The following is a 26,822-nucleotide window of genomic DNA, read 5'->3' on the forward strand; positions in this document are numbered from 1 at the left end:
AATATATATGCACCCAACATAGGAGCACCCAAATACATAAAGGAAATCTTAGAGGACTTCAAGAAAGATATGGACAGCAACACAATTATAGTGGGAGATTTAAACACCCCACTATCAAAAATGGACAGATCTTCTAAACAAAATATCAACAAAGATATTGTGGCATTGAACAATACCCTTGAGGAAATGGACTTTACTGATATATACAGAGCCCTCCATCCAAAAGAAGCTAAATATACATTCTTTTCAAATGTACACGGAACATTCTCAAAGATTGACCACATGATAGGACACAAAACAAGCCTCAAGAATTTCAAGAAAATTGAAATCATACCAAGCATTTCCTCAGACCACCAGGGATTGAAGCTAGAAACCAACCCTAAGGAAAAAAACCCAAAACACTCAAACTCATGGAGATTAAATAGCACGCTATTAAACAATGAATGGGTCAGGAATGATATTAGGGAAGAAATCAAAAGGTTTCTGGAAACAAATGAAAATGAACTCACAACAACCCAAAACTTATGGGACACAGCCAAGGCAGTCCTGAGAGGGAAGTTCATAGTGATACAGGCCCACCTAAAAAGGTTAGAGACATTTCAAACAAACAACCTAACCCTATGTCTACAAGAACTCGAGGAACAACAACAAAGGCAGCCCAGAGCAAGCAGAAGGAAGGAAATAACCAAGATCAGAGCAGAATTAAATGACATAGAGACTAAAAGCACAATTCTAAGGACCAATGAATCCAAGAGCTGGTTCTTCGAAAAGATAAACAAAATCGACAAGCCTTTAAGCAGACTCATCAAGAAAAAAAGAGAGAAGACCCAAATAAACACAATCAGAAATGAAAGAGGAGAGATTACAACAAATACCACAGAAAAACAAAGGATTGTAAGAAATTACTACAAAGAACTGTATGCCAAGAAATTTGAAAACCTAGGTGCAATGGACAACTTTCTAGAAAAATATAATCTTCCAAAACTCAATGAAAAAGAAGCAGAAAGCCTGAATAGACCAATAACAACAAAAGAAATTGAAGCAGTAATCAAAAAACTCCCAACACACAAAAGCCCTGGAACAGATGGTTTCACAGGAGAATTCTACAAAGCATTTAAAGAAGAACTAACACCTATCCTTTACAGACTATTCCAAAAAATCCAAAAAGATGGGAGTCTCCCAAACTCTTTTTATGAGGCCAGCATCATCCTAATTCCAAAACCAGATAAAGACACAACAAAGAAAGAAAACTTCAAGCCAATATCACTGATGAACATTGACGCTAAAATCCTCAACAAAATACTGGCAAACCGCATCCAACAATACATTAAAAAGATCATACACCATGACCAAGTGGGATTCATTCCAGGGATGCAAGGATGGTTCAATATTCACAAGTCAGTAAATGCAATACATCACATAAACAAAAGCAAAGACAAAAACCACATGATTATATCAATTGATGCAGAAAAAGCATTTGACAAGGTACAGCACCCATTCATGATAAAAACACTCGGCAAAGTGGGAATGGAGGGAGCATTCCTCAACATAATAAAGGCCATATATGAGAGACCTACAGCCAGCATCATACTCAATGGGCAAAAATTAAAATCTTTTGCACTAAGAACAGGAACAAGGCAAGGCTGTCCACTTTCACCACTTCTATTCAATATAGTACTGGAAGTTTTAGCCACAGCAATCAGACAAGAAAAAGAAATAAAAGGCATCCAAATTGGAAAGGAGGAAACAAAACTGTCACTGTTTGCAGATGACATGATAGTATACATAGAAAATCCTATAGATTCTACCAAAAAACTGCTTGACCTAATAAATGAATTTGGCAAAGCAGTGGGATACAAAGTCAATATCCAGAAATCAAAGGCATTTCTGTACACCAACAATGAAACAGCAGAAACAGAGATCAAGGAAAAAATCCCATTGGAAATAGCAAAAAGAAAAATAAAATATCTAGGAATAAACCTAACCAAAGAGGTAAAAGACCTGTATTCAGAAAACTACATAACACTCAGGAAAGAAATCAAGGAAGACACAAACAAATGGAAACATATACCGTGTTCATGGATTGGAAGAATTAATATCATCAAAATGTCCATACTACCCAAAGCAATTTACACATTCAATGCTATTCCTATTAAAGTACCAATGGCATATTTCACATAGAACAAACACTTCAAAAATTTATATGGAATTATAAATGACCCCGAATAGCTGCTGCAATTTTGAGAAAGAAGAGTAAAGTAGGAGGGATCACAATACCCGATACTAAACTATACTACAAGGCCACTGTAATCAAAACAGCCTGGTACTGGCATAAAAACAGGCACATAGACCAATGGAACAGAACAGAGAGCCCAGAAATAAGCCCAAGTCTCTATGGTCAATTAATATTTGACAAAGGAGGCAGCAACATAAAATGGAGTAAAAATAGCCTCTTCAACAAACGGTGTTGGGAGAACTGGACAGCCACATGCAAAAAAATGAAACTTGAGCACCAACTTACACCATATACAAAAATAAATTCAAGGTGGATAAAAGAAATATAAAACGTGACACCATTAAAGTCCTAGAGGAGAACGTAGGTAGGAAAATCTCAGATATTTCACACAGAAACTTTTTTACTGACTTGTCCCCTAGAGCAAGGGACATAAAGGAAAGAATAAACAAATGGGATCTCATCAAAATTAAAAGCTCTGCACAGCCAAAGAAAAGAGTATCAAAATTAAAAGAGAACCAACTGTATGGGAAAACATATTTGCCAATGATACCTCAGACAAGGGTTTAATCTCCAAAATATATAAAGAACTTACACGACTCCACTCTAAGAAGACAAGGAATCCAATTAAAAAGTGGGCAAAGGACTTGAACAGACACTTCTCCAAGGAGCACATACAGAAAATCCAAAGACACATGAAACGATGTTCAATATCACTAGCTATCAGAGAGATGCAAATTAAAACCACAATGAGATACCACTTCACACCAGACAGAATGGCCATCATAAACAAAGCGACAAACAACAAGTGTAGGAGAGGTTGTGGAGAAAAGGGATCCCTAGTGCACTGTTGGTGGGACTGCAGACTGGTACAACCACTATGGAAAGCAGTATGGAACTTCCTCAGAAAACTAAAAATGGATCTGCCTTTTGACCCTGCAATTCCACTCCTGGGACTCTATCCTAAGAATACTAAAACACCAATTCAAAAGAACCTATGCATCCCAATGTTCATAGCAGCACAATTTACAATAGCTAGATGCTGGAAGCAACCAAGATGCCTATCAGTAAATGAATGGATCAAAAAATATGGTACATTTACACAATGGAATTCTATGCAGCAGAAAGAAAGAAGCTCCTACCCTATACAACAGAGTGGATGGAGCTGGAAAACATTATCCTAAGCGAAACAAGCCAGGCAGTGAAAGACAAATACCATATGATCTCACCTTTAACGGGAACCTAAATAACAAAACAAAGAAACAAACAAAATGTAACCAAAGACACTGTAATAGAGGACAGGCTGACAGTGACCACAGGGGAAAGTAGAAGGAATTTAAGGGGACAGTGGGAAGGGTTCATAGGAACCAACTTAAAGGACACATGGTCATAAACTAAGGGGAGGGTGGTAATGAGAGGGAAGTGGGGAGAGGTGGGAGGGGGGACTGGATTGGGAGTAAAAAGGAGAAAACTGTATTTGAACAATGATTAAAAAAAAAAACTTCACTAATAAATGAGAATAAGTTGTGATGAATTTTTATATACCTAAGTTTACTAAAGTAAAATATAAAGGAAAAATTCAGAAATAAATGGAGGATTTCAAATAAATTACAATGATATTGTGGGGCTTTATGACTCTTCCTAGTAGATAAAAAATAAGGATATAACTTGAAAAATAGAAATAATTTCTATTATACATGCTATAATCCCTTGATTATAGGACAATTAATTGTAAGGCTCTCTTTTAAATTTAATGAAATAGCAAAAGAAAATTTCTTATGCAAAATAAGAAAACATATACTTCTCTGTAGATTAAACATTTATGAAATTGTTGAAAAGTATTTTAAAAATTAAAAATACATAGTTCCTTAAAGTTACCTATACTTTAAGGAACTATGCTAAACCTATACTAAACCTATATGCTAACCTATACTAAAGTTACCTATACTTAAAAATAGTCCCAAGTAAAAACAAAAATTCCCAGAAACCCTTGTCCCAATCTCTCCAATTCTATCCCCACTAAGGTAGTCACTAGTTATGGTAAATAACAATACAGACTTCTATGTTCACATAAACATAATGGTATATGGTCTTTCATATACTTCTCTTTTTTAACAAAAAACTGAACAACACTCTTCTGCCATTTTTTCATTTAAGAATATATCCATTAAGTATCTGAGTTATTCTGTTAAAGAAGGTACAAGCAAATCTGCTTATCATCAATCAACAGATAGGAAACAGCAGCAGAAAATAATAAGAGTAAATGCAAATGTCAAAACCACAAAATACAATATCTGAAATGAAAAATGCACTGGCCAGAGCTTAACAGCATATTGAAAAAGACAGGAGACAGTAAACTTGCAGAAAGATCAACAGAAATTACCCACTCTGAACAACAGAGAGAAAAAAAGATTTCAAAATATGGGTCCATAACCTGTGAGACAATGTCAAAAGGACTAATACACATTTAATCGTAGTCCCAGAGAGAGAGAATGGAGAAGAGAAAAAAAAAAAAAACATGTGAAGGGATAAATGGCTGAAAATTTCCCAAATTTGGTTCTAGCCATAAATTTACAGATTAAAAAATCTCAGTGAGTGCCAAGTAGGAAAAATATAAAGAAAACCATGCCCAAACAGTCCCATCATAGTCAAATAGCTGAGTACCAAAAATACATAGAAAAGTTTGAAAGTAGCCAGAAGGAGGGAAAAACATTACAAAAGAACAAGGTAACAATTATGGAAATGACAGCTAACTTCTCATCAGAAACAACAGAGGCCAGTACAGGGGAACAGCATTTCAAAAGTGCTGAAACGATATATAAAACAATCTAAAATTCTATATGCAGTGAAAATATCCTTCAAGACTGAAGGTGAACTGACAGATCTCAGAAAGTTAAGGGGTGGGAGTTACTAGAAGAGATTAGCAAAAGGACATATATGCAACTTTTTGTCAAGATGGTGGTGTAGGCAGATATGGCTTGCCTTTTTTACTACATCAAAATTACAACTAAAATATACAGCAACAATCACTCAGAACTGTCAGAAATAAAGTTGAATGGAAGTCTGGTAAATACAGAATTAAAGAAACCACATCCATCTGGACTGGTAGGAGGGGCACAAACACAGAACAAGCTGGTCCTCACCCATGTGAGGTGGATAAAATTTCAGGATTCAGGAGTGAGGAGCCCCAACCCCACCCCTGGCTCTCCAGCCCAGGGTTCCAGGGCCAGGAAGATATGTCCCCCCAACTTCTGGCTTCAAAAACCAGTGGGGACTGAGTTGGTGGAAGACACTGCTTGAGTCCCAAGCAGTTCCTCTTAAAGAACCCACACACAGACTCAATCCCTCTGAAGTCCAGCACTGGGGTAGCAGCTTGAAAGGCACCAGTGGCACAGTGGGAGAAACTGAAGTTCCTGGCATCAAGGCGAGCAGAAGCCATTGCCCCTTTCCTAAACACTACCCCAACAAAGCTGGCATAGTCATGCTATATCTGAGACTCCATCAACCTGGCTAATACAGTTTGACCCACCTTAGAGATTCCCAGAGACTCCACCCCACCCAGCTTACCAGGCCACCCAAGCTGCTTTTCCCTATGAATGGCTGGTTTTGGCTCATTCTTCACAATTTCCTAAATCCTCTCAAAAAAGGAACAGCTGGCTACAGTGAGCCCCAGGTGCAGTAGCAGCAGCCAGCCTAGATTTAACAGCTTGGCTTCACCTGGGAATCTCTAAGCCCAGCATGAGCAGCAGCCATCTCAGTCTGCTTTGTAGCTCAGGAATGGTGGTCCTGGACAAAAAACAGGTGGGGGCTGACCCTGGCTGCACCATCCAGGAAACCCCACAGCCTGTGTACACCATGGACAGCTACAGACCATGTCAGAGCACCACTGCCCTGCGCCTGCACAGATGATCCTCCCCAGAGAGCAGAGCTTGGTGGTAAGTGGTCATAGACAATCCTTGCAACTCCCATTGACCTGCCAATAGCAATCAAGGCTGACCTATAAGAGGATAGTGTATTCAGCCCATATGAAGGATGCACCTCGAGTACTCAGCTTGGGTGATAGGGTAGGCTGTGTCACTGCACCCTACAGAATACCTACAACATTAAGCCATAGTACCAAGACATGGAGTCAAAGAAATTCTATCTAATACACAGAAAAAAACACAAAGGGACAAAAAACCATGGCCCAAATGAAACAGCAGATCAAAACTCTAGAAAAAGAGCTAAATGAAATGGAGATAGCAATTTATCACATGCAGAATTCAAAACAATGATTTTAAGGATGCTCAAGGAATATAGTGAGGACCTGAAAAACATAAAAAAAAGATCCACACACAGAAACGCAGGATACATTAATTGAAAAAAAGAATAATTTACAAGGAAGCAACAGTAGAGTAGATGAGGCCGAGAATCAAGTCAATAATTTTGGAACATAGGAAGTAAGAAAACAACCAATCAGAACAACAAGAAAAAAGAATCCAAAAAAATCAGGATAATATAAGCAGCCTCTGGGACAACTTTAAGAGATCCAACATTCACATCATAGGTGTGCCAGAAGGAGAAGAGAAAGTGTAAGAAATTGGAAATCTATTTGAAAAAAATTGTGAAAGGAAACTTCCCTAACTTGGTGAAGGAAATAGACATGCAAGTCCAGGGAGTACAAAGAGTCCCAATTATGATGGATGCAAAGAAGCCCACTCCAAGACACCCCATTTAAAATGCCAAAGGTAAAAGATAAAGAGAGAATCTTAAAAATAACAAGAGAAAAGCAGTTAGTCACCTACAGGGGAGTTCCTGTAAGACTGTCAGCTGATTTCTCAAAAGAAACTTTGCAGGCTAGAAGGGATTGGCAAGAAATATTCAAAGTCGCGAAAAGCAAGGACCTACAGCCAAGATTGCTCTACCCAGCACAGTTATCATTTGAAATCAAAAGGCAGATAAAGAGCTTCCCAGACAAGAGAAAACTAAAGGAGTTCATCATCACCAAACCATTATTATATATGAAATGTTAAGGGGACTTATTTAAGAAAATGAAAAGATCAAAACTATGAACAATAAAATGGCAAAAATACATATCTATGAACAAGTGACTCTAAAAAAGTAAACTAAGCAAACAGGAAGAACAGAGACAGAATTATAGATATGGAGACCATTTTTATGGCTGCCAGACAGAAGGGTTGTGTGGGGAAACAGGTGAAGAGGTAAGAGGATTAAGGAGTACAAATAAGTAGTTACAGAATAGCCACGGGGATATAAAGTACAGTATAGGAAATGTAGTAGCCAAAGAACTTATATGTATGACCCATGGACATGAACAAGGTGTGGAGACTGCCTGAGGGAGTGGGGGGTGCTGGATGGAGGTGGGAAAGGGGGGGAAATTAGGATTATACTATAATAGCATAATCAATAAAATATCATTAAAAATACAAAAATCTAAAAAAGAACATATATGCATAGCCCATGGACACAGGCAACAACGTGGTGAAGACTGGGGTAGTTGAGGGCTAGGTGGAGGGAAGCAAAGATGGGGGGGATGGCAGACATCTGTAATCATGTCAACAATGATAAAAAGACTGAAGAAGAAATAAAGACACATTTAGAAAAACAAAATATATGCAAATATACTGCTACCTCCAACACAAGGAATGCTAAACAAATATTTTAGGCTAAAGAAAAATGATACCTGGTGGAAACTCAGATCTCCAGATTAAAAAAAGAGCAAATAGTATTGAAAATAGTCAATTACTGCAATGCATATAAAAGAATATTTTCTTCTTAATAAAAAATACATATTGTACTAGGGAATTTACAATGTATGTAGGTGTAATAAAATGACAACTACAGAATAAAGGATGTTGGGGGGTGGGGCAAATGGAAATACGCAATTGCAATGTTCTTACATCTTTATATAAAGTGGCCAAAATGAGTAAAATAAGAAAAATTAGGGCTATATACCATAATTCCTTAGAGTATGGGTCAGCAAACTTTCTTAAACAGTCAGAAGCAAATAGTTTAAGCTTTGAAGGTAAGAGGTAAAATTGAGGATATTACATAGTCACTTATATAGCCATTTGAAAATGTAAAAACTATTTTTGGCTCACAGTTTTTTAAGAATTCCATTTCAATTTTTCAGTTAGATTTTAGCCTTTCTCTTTCCCCTCCTGCCCCCTAGGCTTGCCTTATTTCTTTAGCTCACTTTGTTTTGTCTTGTTTTTTTCCTTCCCACATTCTTGCTTAATTTTTTTTAAAAAACAGTAACAAAAGAAAGAAGCCTATGAATATGGAAGAAAACTGAGCGGGGTAGAGAGGGAAACTCTAGTAGAAGAAAGGTTTCTAGTGCAGAAAGACATACCAGGAAAGCCCAGTACTGGTGTAAGAATGAAGGTCTGGAAGGATTATGCCAGGCAATGCAAGTGGCAGCCTGGAGGTAAGAACATTCCCTCTCCAGCACTTGAGTAATGCCTCCTCTACCCAACCCCTGACCTGCCCACAACTCTATGATCCATTTGTTAAGAGTTCCACTCACCCAGACAGGTGGCTGGTGGGCATTTTCTCTCTTCTCTCCAAGTTTCCTTCCCTTGCTCCAGTTGGGTGATGAGTTTTGGTTTAGAAAATGGAATTCCTGCTCAGAGGAAAAGAAAACAAGGTGGCTGCAAGTTATAGACTCAAGGGCCAGTCAGAAGGCAAGATGGCTCCTTCAGGCATACCCAAAAATGCCCAGCAGCATGAATTGGAATACTAAGGCTTACCCAGTGAAACCAGGTTGCTGTAGTTTTCCAGCATCACCTCCCTGTACAGGGACCTTTGAGCAGGGCTCAGAAGCATCCACTCCTCCTGGGTGAAATCCACAGCCACATCCTTGAATGCCATGTGTGCCTGTAACACACAAAAAATGCCCTGCTCATCTAGGAGCCAGCCTTGCCTATGACTCACAGTGAGGGGTACAAAGAAGGTTTCCCTAGTGAAGGTAGGAGAGATATCTAGGTCCTGCCTTTGACTGTGACCCTGGTGCTGTGTGTTCCAAGACCTTTAAACCTCTGTTACTATCCAGTCAGCGGCATTTGAGAATCTACAAATTCAAGATCCTGGGAGCTGTTTGGAGAATATATGCAAAAAGAATCCCTCTCAGGAACTTTAAATCTAGGCAGAGACAAGAAAAGACAACACAAAAATTAAACAATAGTAAAGCATAACAGACTTTATGAGTTTTAAGAATTTAAAAGATTTATAATCAAATGAATCAATATTATATCATCTGATTGACTAAAATTCATATTCAATAATAACATAGACTAAATTACAGTTCATCCTTCCTCTAAAGCCCATTGTCCTCAAGCCTTCTCAGGCCTGAAAGGCCCAAGTGGGAAGTGGTGAACAGGAGGGAATTGAATCATACTGCCTAGGTTTGAGGCTCAATTCTGCCATCAACTAGTGCCTTTCTCACTTCTGAAATGTGGATAACAACAAATTTAGAGCCTCACACTGTGGATGCTCAGAATGGACCTTCTTGGACACTCAATCTACAAATTCATTTCTACATCCCATATCACCCCCTTCCCACTTCTACTCATACTCTTAATACTATTTCAAAATGGAGGGCACAATGGAATACACACATCAGGAAAGATTTCATGAGTGGCCCAAGAACCTGGGTCTTGAAGGATGGGCCAGAATCACAGCAAGATAAGGGAGGGAGAGAAGTGGACACTGAGAATAAAGGAGGAGAGGAAGCTACAATCTGGACAGGGAGGACTACCTGAAAGAAATACAAGGCACCTAGTGGTAAAATACAGCATATGGGAAGTATAACAAGCACTCTGTAGTGTTTTTATTTTTACTGTAAAATATATACAACAAAAATTTTACTATTTTTATCATTTTATTTTAAAGTATATTTTATTGATTATGCTATTACAGTTGTCCCAATTCTTTCTTCCCCTTTATCCCCTCTTGCCCTGCACCGCACCAACTTCCAGCATCCTCCCCACTTAGTTCATGTCCATGGGTTGTGCATGTAAGTTCTTTGTACTATGGACTATACTATGCTTAACCTCCCCCTGTCTATTTTATGTCTATCAGTTATGCTTCTTATTCCCTGTACCTTTCCCCCCATTCTCCCTCTCCCCCTCCCCACTGATAACCCTCCATGTGATCTCCATTTCTGTGATTCTGTTCTTGTTCTAGTTGTTTGCTTAGTTTCTTTTTGTTTTCATATGTTAGGTTCAGTTGTTCATATGTGTGAGTTTGTTGTCATTTTACTGTTCATAGTTTTTGATCTATTTCTTAGATAAGTCTCTTCAACATTTCATATAATAAGGGCTTGGTAATGATTAACTCCTTTAAATTTACCTTACCTGGGAAGCACTTTATCTGCCCTCCCATTCTAAATGATAGCTTTGCCAGATAGAGTAATCTTGGATGTAGATCCTTGCCTTTCATGACTTCAAATATTTTTTTCTAGCCCCTTTCAGCCACATCTTTTGAGAAATCAGCTGATAGCCTTATGGGCACTCCTTTGTAGGTAACTCTGTCCTTTCCTCTTGCTGCTTTTAAGATTCTCTCCTTATCTTTAATATTGGGTAATTTAATGATGATGTGCCTTGGTGTATGCTTCCTTGGGTCCAACTTCTTTGAGACTCTCTGGGCTTCCTGGAAGTCTATTTTCTTCGCCAGGTTGGGAAAGTTTTCCCTTCACTATTTTTTTCAACTAAGTTTTCCATTTCCTGCTCTTCCTCTTCTCCTTCCAGCATCCCCATGATTCCGATGCTGAAACACTTAAAGTTGTCCCAGAGGTTCCTAAGGCTCCCCTCAGATTTTTGCATTCTTGTTTCTTCATTCTGTTCTGGTTGAATGTTTATTTTTCCTTTTGTTCCAAACTATTGATTTGAGTCCAGATCTCCTTCCCTTCACTGTTGGTTCCCAGTATATTTTCCCTTATTTCACTTTGTATAAGCCTTCATTTCTTCCTTCATTTTGTGACTAAGCTGAATCAATTCTGTAAGCATTCTGATTAACAGTGTTTTGAACTCTGCATCAGATAGGCTGTCTATCTCCTTGTTGCTTAGCTGTTTTTCTGGAGTTTTGATCTATTCTTTCATTTGGGCCATATTTCTTTGTCTTGGTGCACCTGCTATGTTATAAGGGGCAGAGCCTTGGGTATTCACCAAGGCCAGGCAACCATCTTTGCTGCATTGTGGTGCTGTCTGTGGGGGAAGGGTCAGAGAGAGAACAATGCCGTTAGCTTGCTCAGCTCTAGCCCCACTTTCCAAACAACTCTTCTATGAGACTGGGAGTTTCTCCCTCCTGTGCAACCCCCACTGAATTCTACATCCAGAGATTTTGAGTCTTTAGCTTCCCCATCAGCCAACCCCCACTTCCCCCCTGGCATGGTCCACTGCCTCTCTCTACCTGTCTGCCCACCTGCACCCCTCCTTATCATTCTGGATGAATATTTTTTAACTCCTTTGGAGTTCCATTTAGTTCGACTTTCTGGCAGTTCTGGTTGTTAAGTGTTTTTAAATTGGTTGTTATCTGTCTTTTGGTTGTGCAAGGAAGTGAAGTGTTTCCACCTACACCTCCATCTTGTCTAGAACCTATATTTATCATTTTAAGTGTACATTTCAGTAGAATTAAGTATATTTTTCACACTGTTGTAAAACCATCACCACTATCCATCGCCAGAATTCATTCATCATCCGTAGTCACTAAATTCCGTAGTCATTAAACAGTAACTCCCTCCTCCCCTGCAACCCCACTAGCCACCACTTTGACTTTTTATGTCTAGGTATGTGGCTATTCTGTGTACTGCAGATAAGTGGAAACACACAATAGTTGTCCTTTTGTGTCTGGCTAATTTCACTTGGCATAATGTCTTTAACATTCATTCATGTGGAATCATGTACTCAGAATTTCCTTCCTTTTCAAGGCTAAAAAATATTAATTATAGGCATCTATCATCCATCAGTGGGCATTTGGTCTATATCAACCTTTTAACTATTGTAAGTAACAGTACCATACACACTGGTATATAATTATCTGTGTGAATTTCAGTCTTCAATCCTTTTGGATTGGATATATACCCAGTAGTGAAATTAACATATTAAATGGTAATCTTATATTTATTTTTTATTAACTATTATACTGTTCTTCATAGCGACTGCATTGCTTTACATTCCCACTTGCAGTGCAAAACTGTTCTAATTTTTCCACATCCTTTCCAACAATTGTTGCTTTCTGGGTTTTTGGGGGGTTTTTTTTGATAAGTCACCATAATGAGTGTAAAGTGGTAACTCATTGTTGTCTTGATTCATATTTCCCTAATGATTAGTGTTGGTTAGCATATTTTCATGTGCTTATTGCACATCTGTATATCTTCTTTACAAAAATGTTTATTAAAGTTCTTTGCTCATTCTTCAATTGCATGTTCAGTTTTGTTGTTGTTGTTGTTGAGTTATAGGAGTTCTTTGTATATTCTGGATGTTAATCACTTAAGTGACTGGCAAATATATTCTCCCTCTTTAATGCATAAGAGGTTTTAATTTTCAAATCCAATGTAATTTTTTTTCTTTTACTGCCTGGGCCTTTGGTGTAATACTAAAGAAATTATCACTAAATCCAACTTCATGAAATTTTCCACTATGAGTTTATAGTTTATATTTCCCCTAAGAGTTTTATAGTTTTCGCTCTTACCTATTTAGGTCTTTGATCCATTTTGAGTTAATTTTTGTATATGGTGTGTGTTGATGATCCCATTAACTCCTTTTCCATTAAGGTATACAGTTTGCCCAGCAATATCTACTGAACAGAGTGTCTTTTCCACATTGAATAGTCTTCGTATTCTTGTCAGAAATCATTTGACCACTATTGAGGGTTTATGCCTGGGCTCTCTCTTCTCTTCTAATCTAATCATCTGTATCTGTCTTTATCCCAGTATTGTACAGTTTGTATTACTATATAGCTTTGTAATAAATTTTGAAACTAGGAACTGTCATCCAAATTTGTTATTTCTCAAGACTATTTTGATTATTCAAGGTCCCCTGAGATTCCTAATGAATTTTTAAATGGATTTTTCCATTTCAGATAAAAAGGAAGTCATTAGGATTTTGATAGGGATTACATTGCATTGGTTTGGGTACTACTCTCATCAGCAATAGTAAGTCTATTTAAAGACATGTGTCAATAAACATATGTCTTTCCATTTATTTATGTTTTCTTTAATTCTTTCAGCAATGTTTTGTAGTTTTCCATGTACAAGTCTTTCACCTCCCTGCATAAGTTAATTTCTAAGTATTTTACTCTTTTCAACATAATACAAGATTTTCTTAATTTCCTTTCAGATTATTCATTGTTAGTGTATAGCAATGCAACTGATTTTTACATGCTGATTTTGTATCCTGCTGCTTTGTTGAATTATACATTAGTCCTAACAGAGTTTTTTTTAGGGGGGGGGGTGTATCTGGAATCTACATAAGATTTCTACTGTATAAGACCATGCCATCTGCAAACAGATATTTTTATTCTTCCTTTCCAATTTAGGTGCCTTTTCTTCCTTCCTTCCTCCCTTCCTCCCTCCCTCCCTCTCTCCTCTCTCTCTCTCATTTTCTTTCTTTTGCATTTGCTCTGATTAGAACTTCCAAGTACTATCATTGACAGAAGTGGTAAAAGTGGGCATACTTGTCATATTCCTGATCTTTACAGGAAAAGCTTTCAGTCTTTCACCATGAAATATGTTAACTGTGATTTTTTCATACATGGCCTATATTATGTTGAGGTAGCTTCCTTCTATTACTAGTTTGTTTTTGAGTTTTTATCATAAAAGTGTTGAATTGTCGAATATTTATACATTAATAGAGATATTCATGTGGTTTTTGTCTTTCACCTTTTAATGTGGTATATTTACTGATGTTCACATGTTGAACCATCCTTGAATTTCAGGAATAAATTCCAATTGATCAATTAGATTCTTTTAATATGCTATATAATTCTATACAGTATAATATTATCTTATAATATTTTAATTAAACTCTATTTTGTCTGATGTTAGTGTAGCCACTCTACTCTCTCTTGGTTATTATTTGCATAAAATATCTTTTGCTATACTCTTACTTTTAACTTATGTCTTTAGTTCTAAATTATTTTATAGATAGTATATGCCTGGATCATGATTTGTTGTTGTTATCCATTGTACCAAATTCTGTCTTTTGATTAAAGAGATTAATCCATTTACATATCATGTAGTTTCTGGTAAGGAGAGACTTCTGCCTTTTTGCTACTTGTTTTCTACATGTCTTATAGCTTTTTTGTCCTTCATTTCTTATATTACTATCTTTTGTATTTAGTTGATTTTAGCACAACTTTTAAACTTATTTCCTTTTGTGTATATTCTGTGTCTATTTTCTTTGTGGTTACTGTGGGAATTAAATTTATCATCTTAAAGTTATTCACTCTAAATTGAATTTATGTCAGCTTAACGTCAAATCACATACAAAATTCTCCTATACAGCTCAGTCCTTACCTCTTGTTGGTTATTAAAGTCACAAAATTTTACCTTAATGTGCTGTTTGTCCAAAATCAGAGTAATTGTTTCTTGAAAATATTTTTGACTTTAGAGAGAGGGACGGAGGGATTGCGAAGAGGGAGAATAAAACCAACAATTTGTTGTCCCATCCATCTGTGCATTCGGAAACTAATTGTTTTTTAGTGCATTAGTCTCTTATATCATATAATAAACAAAAGGTACAGGAAACCAAAGTGACAATAACACTAGCTTATATAAATGCCCATTTATTACCTTTACTAGCAAACTTTATTTCTTAGTGGCTTCAAGAAACTGTTTAGTGTCATTTTATTTCAACCTGAAAGACTCCCATTAGCATTTCTTACAAGGTAAACATACTTTTTGTTTTTTCGGGAATGTCTTAATTTTTCCCTTACTTTTGAAGGATAGTTTTAATAGATATGGGATTCCTGACATTTCCCCCTCAGCACTCTGAATACATTAATCTACTGCCTTCTGCCTATCAAAGTTTCTGATTAGAAATTTGATATTGGAGGACCTTTCATGAAGCAAGTTGCTCCTCTCTTGCAGCTTTAAAGATTCTCTGTTGCCTCGGGCTTTGAAGGGTTTGACTCCAATGTATGTAGGTGTGGGTCTCAGATTTTATTCTACTTAGAGTTTTGTGAGCTTCTGGGTTCTTTTTTATGTTTTTTTTCTTTGATATTCCCATTTTGTTCTTAAATTTTTTCTTAACTTTGTTCATGTCTTACTCTAGCTCTGAAAATCTTTAAGACAGCTGTTTTAAAGTATTTGTCTGTACACCACCTGGCCTATATCAGGCATGGTTTCTGATTTATTTTTGTTCCTTTGAATGGAGTATACTGTCCTGTTTCTTTGTATGCCTCATGATTTCTTCTTTGAAACCTGGATAGCTGAATCTTATTATCTAGCAAATCAGGAACTCAAGATTCTCCAAAATTTGCTGGGTTTTAAAGTTGTTATGGGGTGTTCTCCATGCCAGGGTTCAGCCTGGGGTGTAAACTTATGTTTTTTTCAGGCCTTTCTTACATATTTTTGATCCTGCAACATTCCATGGGCATGCATGGTTTCTTTATGAATTCCCTTGTATATGCATTTGTTTTTGAAAGTCCTAATCCTGATATGTGTGGCCCCTAAAATGGTAAAGTAACGGTGAGGAAGAACCCAGGGTCTGGTTCTTTAAATTCCCTACTTCAGCTAGTGAGGGTTGTAACAATGTTGGCCCACTTCTATTATCAAAAGCAGCAATGAACAATCGAAACACAGAACCTCAAAACTTAGAGAACAAGGTCTTTACTACCCACCCTGGCTACCACAAGCCATATGCAAGCTGTTCCAGGAACACATGCACAGCTTTCTGCCATGGTCTGAGGAGGGGGTTATGGGTAGCAACTACTGCACTTAGAGCAGATTTTTTTGTTGTTACATGCCTTCCCCTGGAAGCTGTGAGCATTCATCCAGACTCCAGAGTTCCAAAATAGTTACATCACAGAGATTCTGCTGATAAAACTGCTGCCTCCGTGAGGAGAAAGATTCCCCATGCTTCCTACTTTGTTTCCCCTGATGTTACTCTCAAGTTCTGAAGCTCAGCAAAGGGATGAGACTTTATCCTGTACTGCAGAATTATGTTTTTCAGAATTAACTACTTGATGACCAAGTCATGGATTGAATAGGCTACAGGTAAGTTAAGTCACACCTCCAGAGCTAGAACTGGACTCTGCTGGGTACCAGTGAGACAGTCTAGACATGAGAAGTTAATGTGTCCATCCCATGACAGTGTGGAAATGCAGGAAACATTCACTGTTACCCTGGCTTTCTGGGACCCTGTAGACATTTTCGCTGGTATCTCTAATACAGGAGTCCCCAAACCCGGTCAGTGGAGGGTACTCATCCATGGCCTGATAGGAACCTGGTGGTGAGGGAAGCTCACCTGAGCTCTGCCTCCTGAACTGCCCCACCAAGCCTGAGCTCCACCTCCTGCCCCTCCCCACCCATGGAAAAACTGGTCCCTGGTGCCAAAAATGTTGGGGACTGCTGCCCTAAAGGATATCTCAGAAGGTGGATCTGGGTAAGGAAAACAGAAATGAAAGGGTGTCAGGTGGAAATGCTTTCCTCAGGAAGGAGCATGGTCTGCTTTCCAATCCTATAAGTTGAGGAGGGGGTGACATGATAGGGAATGTAGCAGTCTGGTTCTCTATATGGCCCTAGAAAAACATCCAGAGTCAGCCCTTTAGCAGGTTCAGCCCCATACTCTCCTGATCCCAACAAACTAAATGCAGAAAGACATTTTTGAGGCTATTTACTTGACGTAAGATGATGCTAATGCATCATTATTAATTTCAAGTGTTGTATAAATGGTACTGGGGTTTGTTTTTCAAAGAAATGCATATAGAAATATTTATGGATGCACATGATTCATGAAGTTACTTTAAAACATTTCAAAAAAATGGGGGAAAAAATGAAACAGAACTGCTACATGGTAATGACCATTAAAGCTAGTGCTTTCTTATACTATTCTTGCCTCTTTTGAACATGTTTTAAATTTTTCCATTAATAAAAAATTATTTAAAAATTCTTAAACATGGCCAAGAGTGGCCAAAAAACCCAAGAAACTAGATGCAATAAATATGGTCAAATATTAAGAAGTGTAAATCAAGATATACATAAGGATGCTCATTATGCTATTGTCTCCTTTTTTGAGATTTTTTTTTCATTAAAAGTCAAAAGTATAAAGTTTTTCATTGGTAGCCAGGACAAAGAAAACACTGCATTGAGAACAAAACCCGTAAAACCTAAAGCAATAACTAAGGACGAAATCTGGTCAGAACAATGAATTATCAGTTTTGAAATAATGAATTGTGACAACTTAGATCAAACTCACAAATATTATGATTTGGATGAAGAAATCAAGAAAGAAAAATAAAACTGCAAATCATTCATAAGGGAGGTCAAAAGACTTTTCAAGAAATGTATGTATTTTTAATGTTTTAGTAAATGTGGACATCAAATTTACGTCTTTTCTGGTGGGTCTTTGGGGTTCTTTGATTCTAATTTAGGAAGAAAATATATCTTGATATTTACCATTAATAAGTCTGTTGACAAATAACTCTCAAATATCCCTCTCCCATCTCTGTTATTCATTTGAGAAACAATGAGTCTCTTTAATGTATCAGAGATAGTACTCAGAACAAAAACAGATATATAATAAGAATCAGATTTGTAGAAGAAGGAGAAGGAGAGGAAGAAGGAGAAAGAGGAAAAGGAAGAAAAAAAGGGGGAAGAAGACAAGGAGGAAGAAGAGGAGGAGGGGAAGAGGGAGGGAAGAGGAGGGAGAGGGGGAGTGGAAGGGAGAGAGGGAGGAGGAGGAGAAAGAAGGGGGGAATAAGAAAGGAAGAAAGGAAGAAGAAATTTGTTTTGTGGTTTAATTTCTTTATATTTAATGGTATCTTGCTGTGGTCCAGCTGCAGCTGGGTCCAGGGGTTCCTGAAAGGTGGGTAAGGCATCGACGATGGGAGACAGATGATAACATGCCTCAGAGGACAGTGATGCTCTGTTCCATTTATTGCAAGTACAAGCAGGTTTTTATACTTTTATTTTTAGCAGTGATTAACATTTGCGATTAGGTGAAGCAGGAAAAAATTAATACGAAGGTAACCAGGAAAAATACAAACGTTTCTATAGATTCAATTATATTAAATAAAGATTATTTTGACCAGGAGAGCCATAAATCAGACAATTAGAAATAGCTGTATGTGCAAAGTTTGAATGTCTTATTGTTTATTAAAGTTCTCAGAATTTGTCATCTGACTCCCTGGTAACTGTTTTTACATGCTTAGTTTGTAATAGCTAACCAGCTTTTCTTATTTCTTTGCCTGTCTAATTCTATTTGATATATATTTCTATTCAAGGTAAAGGCGGGGTTGTTACTCCAACAACTTTTAGACATTCAGGGGCTATTTTATTAGAGGGGATTTTGTTCTTTGGTCAAGAAATTATTTTATACAACTTCATTGGAATTATGTGAATCAATAAACCTGAGATACAGGTGTCTAACAATCCCACCACCTTTTGGTCACCAAAACAAACATGTAAGGAGACATAAACAGGAAATCCAGCTACAGTAAAACTTTTTTGTTCCTTAATTAATAAACACCAGGGAGGTCTGCTTCGAGCTAGCCTTTCCATGAAATTTAGACTATTATAAGGCACTTGGACTCCATCCTTATTGACCATTCTAATGCCATCCTCATTATATGCTCCTGTATAAGGCAATGGGGGATCTGGAACCCGCTGGAGACTATTAGTTCCTATTGGGGGATACCATAATTTGCCATTAATCCAATATGCTACCCAGGGGTATCCCTGGCTGTGGATAGGGGTCTATATAGTTTTTTCTTGTTTTCTTGAAAGACTCTTTATATCTATGGGTAAGGAACAGGCATGGGAAAGTCCACCAATAATTCAGCCTGTTGTAACTGATTCATGAATTCTTTCATGGGAACAATCAGGGATAATTTCTTACTCAGGTTTATAAACACCTTGTTTAAAACAATTGGGCATGATTCAATAGTCTAGGGAAAACTAGTTGTCCCTTCAGAATTTCCCTCAAAGTTAATCATTGACTCACTTCAAGACTTTTTCTCCTCATGGCCTGTTCTTATGGGAATCAGGGTACAAAGTCAGACCATGATCAATATTAGCAAGGAAATTATTAAGAGCAATCCCCAGGAAAATTACCGCCCCCCCTTTGTATGCCACACTCTCTTCCAGGAAGATGGATTCCATGAATTCCCTCTTTCCACGCTCAGACCTTGTCAGAAAACATGGTTGGAAGAGGGCATGGCAGTATCTGTAATATGTTAATTAGTGTTAGACTCCAGAGCAGTCTAAAGATTATAAAGTAACAAAGTTCAGTCTCTTTCTGCACCCTGACCCAGACCCATCCCCACCCCTAGGGTAACTGCTGTTAACTGTTTCATGACTACTCTTTGATTTATACCTTTATCTCTTCATTTTCATTCATATTAGTGTAATTTGCAAATAACATTATTTTCCCATAAATAAAAACCATCTGCATTGTTCTTTGACTTATTTTCCTTTAATATCTTTTTAAATAACCCATACTATTTCTATCAGCAGACCACATTTGTTTTAAAAAAAAGTATTCCTCTGTCAATTGACAGATTCTAGTGTTTATTATAGCATTTACCAAAAAGATGGAGAGCAATACCTTTTTGCACACGTTAGTATTTCTGAATGAGTGATAAAGGACTGGAATTACTGGACTTAATACTGAACTCATGTTTATACTATCAAATTGTCCTCCAAAGGCATACCAATTCACAATCCCAACAACCATATATAAAAGTGCCCCTTTCCAAACTTAATAATATACAATTCCATCAATGTATAGGATTAAAAGACCCAACTAATTGTTTTCACTTGCCTTCAACTCCTGAAAATAGGAATAAAGCAAAAACAGAAAGTGAGGAAAACAGAAGAATGCCTTTTAACAGAATAAGAAATAGAAAGTAAAAACCAGTACCATTAGATTCTGATACTAGTAAAATAGCCTGTATCAAACTAACCCTTTTACTAACTATAAACTCTAATCAAAATATAAAGAGCAACTAAATGAAGACATTGCAACCAAAAGCAATCAGAAACTAGAAGGGATATAACCGCTCAAAGAAGAGATGCAGAGTAAGTGAGAGTTATATTTAACTGGCTTTTCATCTTAAAATGAGGATACTTACCAGTCCATGTGGCAAACAGGGAACAGATTAAGAGTCTGTGGCTTTCAGACTTCCTGGAAACTGTATAGCAATACCCTAGAAGCATGGGAGCAACAAAGGATGGAGTGCTAAATCTACATATAAACTCTTAAAATTTTGGTTGACTACTTTGTCTGAATACATAAGTAAAAACAAGGAACTCAAGTGGGTAACAACTGGAAAGTTACAGGAACTGTGCAGATTTCAGCTACTGTTCACCACAACACAGAGAAAGTTTGAGAGAACAAGTTTAAGAACTTGAGTCCAATCAAGTAGGAGAAGAGTGCTAAATACAATAGTTCGGTTTCTACTGAGACAAAAGTGAACTACATAAAAACATACATCCTTTCAGCATTACTAGACAGAATGTGCTAATTTCAAATTACCTGTAAATAATTACCTATAAAAACAATACAATAAAAAGCAAAAAATGTTAAATCAGTGAATTATCTTCCACACTCCCTACATTAAGCCATTGGGGAGTAGAAGATCAGTTCGGGGGGAGGGGAGGCGGGTGCAGGTGGGAAACTACATGAAAGAGAGAAGAGAGACACTAACAGCAAATTTAAAGTTGATTGAAAACAACCATCACTGAATGTGAGAAAATACTTTTAAAGTTTTCTGATGGGTGAGAGTACCTAGTAACTACAGGGAAAGTACTTAAAAGTGTAGACAGGATGACAATAGGAAGTGTTGAAAAGCTAAAGTCCAAAAGAAAAAGGGATTACAAGGTAAAGGTGAAAAAAACAAGTCAGGGGGAAATTCAGATTTGTACAAAACAGAAGCGAACTTAAAAACTTAAAAATGAAATCCAGTAAAGGAACCATACTTGCTATACTGACTGAAGAGTTTTCTTCAACTAGAAAATTCAAAAAAACTTGATCTGACAGTTGTATACAGAAATACAAATGAATATAGAATAGTATACTTGAAACCTATATAATTTTATTATTCTATGCCACCCCAATAATTCAACTAAAAAAAGTAGATGTGCAGTCTTCATCTACAGAAAACCAAAACAGAAAATAAGAATCCAAAATTCAGCTAAAGAAAATTCCACTGAAAGAAAAAAGTAACCCCCCCCCCCAAAAAAAAGCCATAACAAAATCCTCCAAGCTGAATAAGTATCCTCAACATTTGGGGGATATGAGAAATCATCTTGAATCAAAAATTCAAATCTCTGTGAGGTAAAGGATGTTAAGTAAAATTACTGTGGTAATCATTTTGTGATACATACATGTATCCAAACATTATGTTGCACAACTTTAATACAATGTTCTATGTCAATTACATCTTGATTTAACAAAATAAAACTCAAAAGCTAAGAACGGAAATGAACAAAAACTAAAGAAACAAAATGAGTTGACAACATCAGGAAGAAACAACAAAAAAAAGACAATACTATATGAGAAATGAAAGCAACTATGGTTGAGTGGCTGGACACTCAAAGGGCCATTTAAAGGGCCAATGCATAAATTTTCATATGCAACCATTTACCCTGGGCTCCAGCAGAACCAGGGGCAGAGTGGACTAGGGATGCTTGAAGAGAGACTTGGGGGTGGTGGCTTTGGGGAGAGAATTGAGAAAGCAGCCACCAGGATCCTGGTGCTGATTCATCACCCATACTGCAGGAGCCACTTGTTCAAGCAGAGCAGTGCCCTCCTAGTGCCATCAGCCTAAGTGGAAGCAATACCATTGCCCCCAAGTGATACTCTGCCCCAGTGTGTAGTGCTTAAGCCTGATGGTTGATCACAGAGTGATCAGATTAACAACTGAAGAAGTCAGCCACAGACAATAGATCTCTAGTAATCTGGAACAGGCAGCCTAAGACCAGACTGGAATATCACCTGACATAACCAGAGGCAGATCCAGAAAGAAAAAACAGTGGTAAATTCTAGATGCTACCAAGACAAAATCCACCATGGTCTTCTCCAACATGTGATATTTTCTTTCCTGCATAGTTTTTTAACATTCATTTCTTGTCCTTCACCTTTGTGCATATTAAGTCACTAAATTTTATATTATAGTTTATTAAAATTCTCATATTTTTCTCCTCCCTTCTACCATTTTACCTTTTTCTTTCCTCTTACTATTTTTGTTTTAAATTTTGTTTTCTTTCTTGCTACAACTGTTTCGATTCCACACTCTTACTGCTTCTCCCCCATCCAGGCTCTCAAAACCAATTCTCCTGTCAATGGTCATCTCACTTCCTTTTTCCTGCTCTTAAAATGTCTGCATTCTCTCCCACTTTTAGCAATCCCCGCTCGTTGCTTGTAGATAGGGTAGCTGTTGTTGCATTTTTTCAATTTTATATCTAGATCTTCACTATTCTTATATTTCAAATCTCAAATTCTACTGTTCCCCTCTTCTACCTCATTCTGCCTTCATCCTGCCTGTTCTTTTTTGTCTTAAAATTTAACTTTTCCCTACCTTAGCCTGTTTTATTTTCTATTTTTTCTTTCATCCTGCCCTTTCTCTTTTTCATCTCAAATTTTAATTTTTCACTTTCTTAGCCTGGTTTTCATTCCTCACTCTTAGTTTTCCCTCTCCCTCTATCATCTCGAAATCACTTCTCTTTCCTCTAGACACCTCTTAAGCTTTTCTTTCTTTCTTTTTTCCCCTCCTGTTCCCATCCCATATATTGATCTTAGCTCAATTGTTGTTGACAGTGCTGTGGTGGATCTTTTTCTCTAATTTGTTTCCTACTTTTTTTTATTATTTACTACCTTTTTCCCTTTTTCTTTCTCTCTCACTTTATTTTTTTAATTTTCTCTTTAAACTTAATACTATACACTTCCCTTCTCTTACTCCATTCTACCTTCTTCATCCTCTTTTTTATTTACAATGTAAACTTTACCTTCTTCACATTGCTCAGATTCCATACTCTTATTAGTGCACTTCCCTCTACCCTCTCAAAATCATTCTTCTTTCAGTTAGTCATCTCATATTTGCTTCTCCTTTCTTACAATAGTCTTAATCTCCTTACACCCTTATTAATACTGGTTCATTTGCTGTTGAAAGGGGGACTGTGGGTGGCAGTTATTTCTGTGGGTATGGGTTTGTTTCCTGGGCAGTGTACTTGTTCTAGCAGGGCCTGTAAAATAACATATAAGGTGTTGTGAATGGAAAGAAGCTCAGTCAGTCAGCTGAAGGAAAGGACACACCAAAAAAAACCCCAACAACAATTAAAACCCAATTACATCCAGAGATCCAACATAAACAGCATACAGGGAATCCCATGAGCATCAAATTCAGGAGATCAGGAGATGGCACCATAGAATGCCACAGGTCTCCTACCATAGAAGTTCACACCACAAAGAAAAGAAGTCAAAGCAGATCAATTTGAGAAGCGGAAACAAACAAGAAGAGTCTCCCCTAAAATGAGGAGACAAAGAAACAACCCCTAATCAAAATGAAAGGAGAAATCACAATAAAGAGTACTAAATGATACAGAGGCAAGTAAACTATCAGACATTGAGTTCAAAACAATGGTTAAAAGTAAGTTCAATGAGTTCATTAACAATTGCAAAGAACTATAGGGAAGTTACTGAAGGAACTTACTGAAAACTACATGAGCATGAAAAAGGACATAGAAACTATCAATAAGCACCAGGAAGAAATGGAGAATACAACTTCTGAATTGAAGAACACACGAGAAGTAATAAAAAGCAGGCTAGATGAAGCAGAGGATTGAATCAATGAGTTGGAGGACAAGGTAGATACAAATTCCCAGAAAGTGCAAGAAAAGAAAAAGAGATTCAAAAAGAACAAAGTGTAGTTAAAGGAGCTACAGGACAACATGAAATGTAATAATATCCATATGATGGGGATATCAGAAAGAGAAGAAGAGGAGCAATTGATAGAAAACCTAAATGAAAAAGTAATGACACAACACTTCCCTAATTTGATGAGAGAAAAATTCACACAAGTCCAGGAAGTACAGAGGGTCCCAATCAAGATGAATGCAAAGAGGCCCACCCCAAGATACCTCACAATTAAAATAGCTAAATTCAATGACAAGGAGAGAAAATTAAAGGCAGCAAGGGAGAAACAGATGGTAACATAAGAGGGAGCTCCAATGAGGCTAGAAACTGACTTTTCAACAGAAATTGCACTGAATGGTAAGAAAAATATGACCCGCACATAATGCTACTTACAAGAGACCAACCTTAGAATAGAAGACCTGCACAAACTGGAAGTGAAGTGCTGGAAGAAATATTCCAAGCAAACGGACAGGAAAAAAAAAAGCCATGCTTGCAATACTTATATCAGACAAAATGCATTTTAAACAAAGGCCATAAAAAGATACACAGAAGGACACTTTATAATATTCCAGGGGAGAATGCATCAAGAAGACATATACATTGTAAACATATATGCTCCCAACATAGGAGTATCCAAATATATAAAGAAAATCTTGGAGGACTCCAAGAAAAATATAGACAGCATGGCAGGGGATTTTAACTCTCCAATGTCAACAATGGATAGATCTTCCTAACAAAATATCAACAAGGATATTGTGGCATTAAACAATGCCCTAGATTAAATGGACTTAACTGATGTATATAGAGCCTTTCATCCCAAAGAAGCAAAATACACATTCTTTTCAAATGCAGATGGAATATCTTCAAAGATAGACCACATCACAAGACACAAAACAAGCTTCAACAAATTCAGGAAATTGAAATCCTATCAAGACTGTGCTCAGACCACAATGACTTGAAACTAGAAACCAACATCAAGGAAAAAACTCAGAAATAGGCAAATTCAAGGAGAATGAATAACTTGTTATTAAACAATGAATGGGCTAACAGTGAGATGAAGGAAGAAATCAAAAAGTTTCTGGAAACAAATGAGATGAACGCACAACAGCCCCAAACTTTTGGGACACAGCAAAGGCAGTCTTGAGAGCGAAGTTCATAGCAATACAGGCCTACCTAAGTATTTCTAATAAAAAAATATAGAAACATTTCCAATAAACAACCTAACCCTACATCTATAAGAAGTGGAGAAACAACAAAGCCCAGAGCAAGTGGAAGGAAGGAAATAATCAAGATCAGAGCAGAATTAAATGACATACAGACTATAGAACAATTCAAAAGATCACTAAATACAGGAGCTGGTTCTTTGAAAGGGTATTCACAATCGACAAGCATTTAACCAGACTCATCAAGAAAAAAAGAGAGAACCCAAATAAATAAAATCAGAAATGAAAGAGATTGCAACCGATGCCACAATAAAACAAAGGATTGTAAGAAATTACTACGAACAACTATATGCTAAAAAATTTGAAAACCTGGGTGAAATGGACAACTTTCTAGAAACATACTGTCTTCCAAAACTGAATGAAGAAGCAGAAGAAAGCCTGAACAGACCAATAATAGCTAGTGAAATTGACGCAGTAATTGAAAAACTCCTGGCACAGAAAACCCTGGACCGGACAGTTTCACAGGAAAATTTTACAAAACATTTAAGGGACCGCTAACTCCTATCCTTCTCAAACTATTCAAAAAAAATCCAAGAAGGAAGACTCCCAAACTCTTTTCATGAGGTCAGTATCATCCTAATCCCCAAACCAGGTACAGACACAACAAAAAAGAAAACCACAGGCCAATATCACTGACAAATATAGATGCTAAATCATCAAGGAAAGAAAATATTGGCAAACCACATCCAGCAACAGATTAAATAGATCATATACCATGATCAAGTGGGATCCATCCCAGGGATGCAAAGATGGCAAAATATTGGCAAATCAATAAATGTAATAAAATTACATTTAAAAAGGAAAGACAAAAATCACACAATCATATCAATAATGCTGAAAAAGCATTTGATAAAGTACAGCCCATTTATGATAAAAACGTTCAGCAAAATGGGAGTAGAGGGAGCATACCTCAACATCATAAAGGCCATATACAAGAAACCCTCACAAGCATCATACTCAGTGGGCAAGAAATGAAAACTTTCCCCATAAAGTCATAAACAAGACAAGGGTGTGATTTCACCACTTCTATTTAACATAGCAGTGGAAGTTCTAGCCACAGCGATCACACAAGAAAGAGAAATAAAAGGCATTCAATGGAATGCCTTTGGAATGCATGGAATGGAGGAAGTAAAACTGTCATTGTTTGCAAATGACATGATAATATACATAAAAAACCCTACAGACTTCACCAAAAAACTACTCGACTGAATGAGTGAATTTGGCAAAACAGAGGGATACAAAGTCAATATTCAGAAATTGAAGGCATTTTTGTATACCAACAATGAAGTATCA

The 26,822-nt window shown here is 37.0% G+C and overlaps 1 protein-coding gene across 1 annotated transcript in view; it reads right to left on the reverse strand.

Moving 5' to 3' along the window:
- The window catches only part of ZNF133 (zinc finger protein 133), a 51,431-nt gene that overhangs the window by 7,011 nt on the left and 17,598 nt on the right, over positions 1 to 26,822 (reverse strand). Inside the window, exons 3-4 of the mRNA XM_028524571.2 lie at positions 8,983 to 9,109; positions 8,760 to 8,855 (exon numbers count right to left, since the gene is read on the reverse strand). Of these exons, the coding sequence (XP_028380372.1) occupies positions 8,760 to 8,855; positions 8,983 to 9,103 (217 nt within the window). The 5' untranslated portion in view covers positions 9,104 to 9,109. The remainder of the gene's footprint in view (positions 1 to 8,759; positions 8,856 to 8,982; positions 9,110 to 26,822) is intronic.

Source organism: Phyllostomus discolor, chromosome 9 (assembly GCF_004126475.2).
Source record: "Phyllostomus discolor isolate MPI-MPIP mPhyDis1 chromosome 9, mPhyDis1.pri.v3, whole genome shotgun sequence".
Lineage (NCBI taxonomy): Eukaryota > Metazoa > Chordata > Mammalia > Chiroptera > Phyllostomidae > Phyllostomus > Phyllostomus discolor.